The sequence below is a fragment of the Centroberyx gerrardi genome, chromosome 1 (genome assembly GCF_048128805.1).
Source record: "Centroberyx gerrardi isolate f3 chromosome 1, fCenGer3.hap1.cur.20231027, whole genome shotgun sequence".
NCBI lineage: Eukaryota > Metazoa > Chordata > Actinopteri > Beryciformes > Berycidae > Centroberyx > Centroberyx gerrardi.
This window is the reverse complement of record NC_135997.1, coordinates 5,366,077-5,373,847: the sequence shown is the minus strand read 5'-3', so window position 1 is coordinate 5,373,847 and position 7,771 is coordinate 5,366,077. Positions and strand designations below refer to the sequence as shown.

Below are 7,771 nucleotides of genomic sequence, written 5' to 3'. Positions count from 1 at the left end.
AACCAATTCCACATTAGTAGTCACTTTTTATTCCCTTTTTGACTTCTGTTTGGGTAAAATAAGATATATTAATAAAGAATCTGATGAAATACATTCTCACAACGCTTTCCACTTGATCTTCCCATGTGTTATGTAATGTGAGCAAGTATGATATGGCACTGTTGACATTCTTCATAGCTATTTCCGTACCCCATTTCAGTGCAGTGTGCTAACACCTCTTCTTTCTTGCTTTCTCCAAAGGTAAGCAGTAGGATGGTGTCTGGGGAGGCAGGAGGGCACAGCTACCTGGTGGCATGCTGGCAGCCCATCCTGGTTCTGATGTTGGGCACCGTCCTTTCTGGCTCCACCACGGGTTGCCCCTCCCGATGTGACTGCAACGCTCAGGAGCGCTCAGTCGTGTGCCACCGACGGAGACTGGCAGCTCTTCCTGAGGGCATCCCCATTGAAACTAAGCTTCTGGACCTCAGCAAGAACCGTCTGAAAAGCCTGGGGCCTGAGGAGTTCATTAATTACCCTCAGCTGGAGGAGCTGCAGCTAAACGAAAACACTATCTCATCCATTGAGCCTGGGGCTTTTAGCAACCTCGTCAACTTGCGGACTCTAGGGCTGCGCAACAACCAGCTGAAGCTCATTCAGTTGGGAGTGTTCACAGGCCTGAGCAACCTCACTCAGCTGGATATTAGCGAGAACAAAATTGTCATTCTACTGGACTATATGTTCCAGGAACTGTACAACTTGAGGGGTCTGGAGGTTGGTGACAATGACCTAGTCTTCATCTCACCCCGCTCTTTTCATGGCCTCAGCAATCTTGAAAGCCTCAATATTGAGCGATGCAATCTGGCTTCAGTGCCCACTGATGCCCTTAGCCATCTGCATAACCTGTTGTCACTTCGGTTACGCCATCTCAACGTCAGCGTCATACGTGATTACTCCTTCAAGAGGCTGTATCGGCTCAGAGTGTTGGAAATTTCTCATATGCCTGCCCTGGATACCATGACCCCAAAATGCCTGTTTGGACTAAACATCACATCGCTGTCCATCACAAGTTGTAATCTTACTGCCATCCCTTACCAAGCCATCCGTCACCTGGGGTATCTTCGATTTCTGAACCTGTCTTTCAATCCCATTCATACTGTGGAAGGGAACCAACTGTACAATCTACAGAAGCTCCAGGCTTTTCACTTGGTTGGTGGGAGACTAACCACCATTGAACCCTATTCTTTCCGAGGACTCAATCATCTCCGCATTCTTAATGTATCTAGCAATAGCTTGAGCACCCTGGAGGAGTCTGTCTTCCACTCAGTGGGGAACCTGGAGACCCTCGCTCTGTATGACAACCCTTTGGCCTGCGACTGTCGCCTGCTCTGGGTCTTTCGTCGGCGGTGGAGGCTCAACTTTAACAGACAGCAGCCCATGTGTGCTTCACCTGAGGCCGTACAGGGCAAAGAGTTCAAGGACTTCCCTGACATCCTCCCTTCTGACTATTTCATCTGCCAGAAGTCTAAGATTGTAGACCACAAGGTTCAAGAAAGCCATGTGGATGAGGGAACTACGGTCCATTTCGCTTGTCAAGCTGTGGGTGATCCGGTCCCTGTGATAATGTGGCTATCCCCTAGGAAGGAATTCATTACCACCAAAACTGTGGGGTCAAGACTTACCGTGTCTAACGAGGGCACATTGGAGGTGCGTTACGCCCAAATTCAGGACAACGGTACCTACTTGTGCATTGCCAGCAATGCAGCAGGCAATGACACCAAACCTGCTCACCTCTTTGTGCATAGCTACTCTCCCAACTGGCCCCATCAGCCAAACAAAACATTTGCCTTCATTTCCAACCAGCCCAATGATGAAGGTGCAAATGTGACCCGGGCTACAGTTCCATTCCCATTCGATGTAAAGACACTAATCATTGCAACCACCATGGGATTCATCTCTTTCCTCGGAGTCGTCCTCTTCTGTCTTGTTATTCTCTTTCTCTGGAGTCGAGGGAAAGGGAATGCAAAGTCAAATATAGAGATTGAATATGTGCCACGAAAAGAAGAGGTGGACGAGGCTAGTCCGACTGAGGCGTCATTAAAATTCAACATGAAAATCATGTGAGCCTAAGAAGGAGGTCACAAAAGCTTACAAACTGCACTTGGGGTGGATACTATCCTCGCTTGAAATATGTGCTCAGTTTATGAGAGATAGAAATTGCACAACAGCAAAAGCATCTTGACACTATACCCTAGACTTTTTTAACTTCAGGGACTAAATCTTTAAAAATGTTGCAAATGATGACTTTCAAATATTCAAATTTCTGTGAATTTTTATCGGCAATAGTCAATAAGAAAAATAAGCCAGTCCTACAATATATGCTCCTTTCTGCCAACAAAGGTTTGTCTTTAAACCTATCTACACTTTGAACTATACGTATTTTTTCTGTATCTTGTTCTTTCCTTGTACATTACGCTATGGCACAATAGTAATGCTTTTAATGGCTATGAGTTTTGAACATATTACAATCTATGGAGCAGGTTAACTTTTCAACATGTTTTGATGTAATTCAACCAGATGAGAGGAGTGTTAAAGGATGTTTTGCAGAGTTTACAAGAGTATGCTTGAAAATCATCAGAAAAACACAGATTGGTATCATGTGCAGCAAAGTTAATTTATTTACCCATTTTGGCAGCTCAATGAGCAGTAGCACTGTATTGTCCAAGTCCTGGGGTTATCAATGGTGCATCTTAAAAATGGTGACATTATTAATTTGATGCCTTAAGTTTTCCATTATCCTGCTTTCAGCTGAGCAATACATCATATTTCTGTGTAAAACAGATTTTAATGTCTAATTAATTTTGCAGTCCAGGTCTGCTCTGAAGATAATATGTTCATTGACTCTTAAAATACTTGTTTGAAAAGGATGGGCAGATGGAAGGTCTATTAAAATAAATAACATTTTATACTACAAGGTTGCTTATTTTATCCTAATCTACTATGAAAGTGAATGTAAAGAGAGACATATGTTTTTTCATCTCTAAGGAGGGAATTTCCTCTGCAGTAAGTAAACAAAATAATATTCAGTGAGCATACTGCCTATTTGTGGAGGCATATAGGTTACTCTGCACTCTTTGAGTCTCTGTAGGCATACCACACATGGAGATACTGATCTCACTGCAGTCATTTAATGTCAATACTATCCAGCAGTGTGGTCCTAATAACAGAGTGAATGCTGACCTGGTGGCAATCCTATACAATTATTTTACTATTCCAAATTGCTAGGGAGCTATGTGCTTGTGTATTGTATACCAAATAAGGCATGTCAAAGTGAGACTGTTATCCCATTTCTATGACATTCTTTGATTTTGACATCAAAGAGAATGGGAACATAAGCCTTTTTAAGAGGCAAGGGATCCTACAATACTTTCACATGGGTATTAGATTTGAGAACATAGGGATTGGTAAGGCTTGAATTACTTACATTATTAAATTCAATCAGTCTCTGATAGAATGTGTCAAGGGACTGTCTGGTAGATCTGAGCATTTGAATTTTAATATGAAGAAAACAACAAGAATGTTTTCAGAATTTCCACACATGACACACAATGAATTATTGAAGAACATGGGACTGTTTTGCATAAATTCTCACTGATTCTTATTGTATAGTATCACAAACCAACAGACTAACATGGCACGGCTAATAAGACCCATGCATTCTGTGTCTGGTGGCCCAGGATTACCACACAAATATTTCATTTTAAAGAAAAAAGTCTCAACCAGGCACATTTCTTCTTCAACTTTACAGACTTAATTGTTATTAAATTACTCATTGAGACAAACTTTATGTAATAACTGTTTTATCAAGGGACTGAAGATTGACTAATGACTTTGACTTAGTGAGATGACAAAGATATAAGAGATTTTAAGAATATTATAATGAGCAGATGACCTCTGTTCAGTATAATAGCCAAATATATAATAATAGCCAATGATGTGTTATAGTACTGTAGGTTACGACTTCACTGCCTATCATGTATCATACAGTCTGAGTCTTAAATTAGTCTAAACTTGGGTTGAGTTTAATAGAGGTGTGTGTCGTCAATTAATTTCTCTCTTTTTTGTCTTGATGATTAATATTTTCTTTGTTTAAAGATAAATCTCATGACTCATGAAACACTTGCAAAGACAGTACTATCCCAGGATTATAACAGCTGAGCTCAGGTGACATGTTACTGGTCAACATGATATTTTTTCAGATGATTGGTGGTGCATGTGTTTTTGGATACAAAGGTTCTGTCTTCCAGCCACGTTCCTGTGACTGACTCAACAGGTTTCCAGAAGAAGCAGATGTACGATGTGAGAGCTGAGCTATCAGACCCTGGAGAACAAGAATGATGAGAGGGGAATGAAACATCAAAGGCTACTCTGATCAGCATCATTGTCAACACAGGGCACTAATGAAATACAGCCTGAAAACACGATGGAGACTTGTGTGCATTCCTGAGAGGCGCACCCAGAATTATGGTTGGTGTTCAAAAAGCTACAGAAAACAACATGACAAATTGATGACCTTCTTATCCAAATTCAGATATGATAATAACAGTAACAATAACATCACAAAAACTTACAGTAACAATTACAACAGTTATAATGTGCAGAAGCAATAAAATAAACAATAGGAAACTTCAGTTTTATAGCACCTTTCAAAACATGACTACATAGGAATACATTAAGAAATACAATGAGAAAAGAATAGATAAATACAAATTATATAAAAGCCTATCTGTAAAAATATGTTTTAATATGTGATTAAAAGGTGACAACTTTGTCACAACAAATCACTGGCCACATTTGGTCTCTGGCTTATAGAGGGTTAAAAGAGCTGACATGCAGTTAGCAGCCAGACTTATAGCCGAGCCTTAGAAGTAATCAGTGAATTTTTTAAATAAATTCTAAAATTAACAGTCAACCAGTGTAGAGAAGCTAAAATAGGGATGATACGAGCATATGAAGTGTGTTTAGTCTTCGTCAATAGTCAGCAACTTGGCAGCAGAATTCTGCACAAACTGGAGCCGTGCCACGGCTTGTTGACTAAGACAGACGAGCAGCGAATTGCAGCAGTGAAGGTGAGAGGAGACAAAAGTTAGTACAAGTCTCTCAGTATTGTTAAAACACAAATCCATTCTAATCTTAACAATTGTTGATAAAATGTTGTTGACGTTTTAAATTTGAATCAAAGGTAACTAAATTCTTAGGGACAGGCTTGGTGTTCAGAGTTAAACGGCCTTGAAACAACTGAATTTGTCTAGAGATGTGCTATGGGCCAACAATAAGGACCACAGCTGTGTGCAAATTTTGTTGAATAAATTTGGAATATTTGGAATAAATTTGGAATATTTTGCGGCATAGCTTGTAGGAGATGAGACACTATGCCAACAAATATTATATATCCAAGGGGTAACCTAAATTAATAAAATAGCATAAACCCAAGAAACGAGCCTCAAGGCATTTGCCACATGTTAATAATTAAGCAGGAGAAACAAACACCAGTGGAGAGAGAAAATATTCTGTTTGACAGGTAAGATGAGAGCTAGACCAGGCAGTCATTGAGATGCCAACAAAATCCTCAATCTATCAGTTATAAGTAAAAAATGATCAATATTAAAGATTATAGTGACAATGTTGGACTTCAGCTTAAATATGCTAAAACACTGGACCAAGCTTTCAAAATCAATTTGTTTGATCTGCTTGATTATCAGAACACTTTGTCAGCATTTGTTTGGAACATTTGTCTGTTGATCTATTAGATCTCTAAGGTCCAGATTACTAAACTCATACTATCTGAATATTTTAAGGTTCTTTATACTGTGTTACTTTATTTAAGTGCTGTATGGATATGGATATATATTACATGAGTCTTCAACTGCTGATAAATGAATATACAGTTACAGTACATGTTGAAAATAAAATGAAATTGCAACAGCAAGGCATTCTATAATGCCATTAATGAAAATACCAAAAACAATCCAGAATGTCATGCCGTTGTAACGGTAAATTTTGAATGGGAAAACATTCAAAACACGCTAAAATTGCATTTGGCATGCTTGGAGGCAAATGTAATTTTAATACATAGCTGGTCCTCACATATGGCTGTGTGCTTTCTAAGTGGCCACAGGAATCAGTGCCTGTCTTTACTTATAGAGTAACTTCATGGTGTTGCATTTGTATCGCAACAGCAATGTACAATTCAACCAAGAAAAAAAAATGCAGAGGTTGCGGTAATAATCTCTAAAAATATAAATATCTTTGGTGCAGATTTCACACATTAGAGTAATGCTGCTCTTGGGTCAGGAATACTGTACTGTGTGCATTTATCATGTTACCCTTGCATCAGGCCATCGTATAGAGAAATGCTGGTAATGCTGCTCTTTGGGCAGGAATACTGTACTGTATACACAATATATCTTACCACCCTAGTATTACTGTGTTGCACACTGAGTAATGCTGCTCTTGGGGCAGGAATAGTGTATTTTATGTATATATTATGCTACTGTAGTATCACCTTATTGTGTATGAAATAATGCTGCTCTTAGGGCAGACAGTGCAGTGTAATGCCACCTTAAGATTTGTAGTAGTGTACTGTATAGTACTATATAGTGCCTCTCTTGGGGCGGTAAAAGTGTACTGCAGACATATAAAATGTTACATGTAACATGTAAACCAGACTATTGCAAACAGAGTATTGGTGCTGTTGGGGAAGGAATAGTGTACTCTAGTGTAGTGTGTACAGAGTAATGCTTCTCTTGGGGCTGCAATAGTGTACTGTATGCATTTATTACTCTGTTGTACACTAGTCATGCTGCTGTTGGGGCAGGAAGAGTATACTGTATGTGTATGACATGTTACCCTAGCATCAGTCTAGTAAACAGTATTGCTGCTCTTGAGGCAGGAATAGTGTATTGTATGCATATATTGTGCTATCACCTTAGTGTGTATGAGATAATGCTGCTCTTGGGGCAGAAATAGTCTGTACTATTTACAGTACTACTACCTTAAAATTAGTAGTACTGTACTGTATTTAGTAATGCTTCTCTCGGGGCAGGAATAACTGTCTCCATATATCATGTTAACCTGTTTAAAATGTACTTTTGTCAGGAGGCCCAAGATTAGTAGTGGCGCCTCTGTGTGCGTGTGTGTGTGTGTGATGAGAGGAAGTTTAAGTTCTATTTTTGCAAAAATTTAAATTCATCCATGAATCACATGTCCATGTGTCATGCTCATATTGAACTGTTGAATTACTGAAGTCCCTTATGCCCGGATGCGTCTCAGGAAGCCAAATCAGAATTAAGAAAACAAAATCTGAATTGGGAATACTGAGTAATAATCACATTCAATTTCAAGCCATTGCATTCAATTTCAGATTGTGCCTTACAAATAAGATTTTTAAATTAATTTATTCAGCATATCCATTTTTGTAATTCAACAGTTTAATATGAGCATGACAAATTCAAATTTCTGCAATTCAAACACAATTAGTGCTGGCACAAATCTTTTTCCATAATCTTCACACCTTAGCTGGAGATTTTCACGGAACTCCCACAATCCTCATCTCATATTCAGAAATAAATATATGTCATCGCCTTATGCTAATGTGCTGTAGCACTGTACCTGTACACTCATCTGTACCTGTACTTCTATGGGACTGTGATAAGAGTTAAAGAAAGAAAAAAGAAGCTTTTATAGCCGGCTTTAACAGTGCCTTACTATCATTACTATCTATGACTGTTTGTGG

At 39.1% G+C, this 7,771-nt stretch overlaps 1 protein-coding gene across 1 annotated transcript; it reads left to right on the top strand.

Moving 5' to 3' along the window:
* Positions 1–252: 252 nt before the first annotated feature.
* On the top strand, positions 253–2,100 carry lingo1b (leucine rich repeat and Ig domain containing 1b). Its single transcript, XM_071896185.1, has one exon. The coding sequence runs from the start codon at positions 253–255 to the stop codon at positions 2,098–2,100; it is 1,848 nt and encodes a 615-aa protein (XP_071752286.1).
* The last annotated feature ends 5,671 nt before the right edge of the window (positions 2,101–7,771 follow it).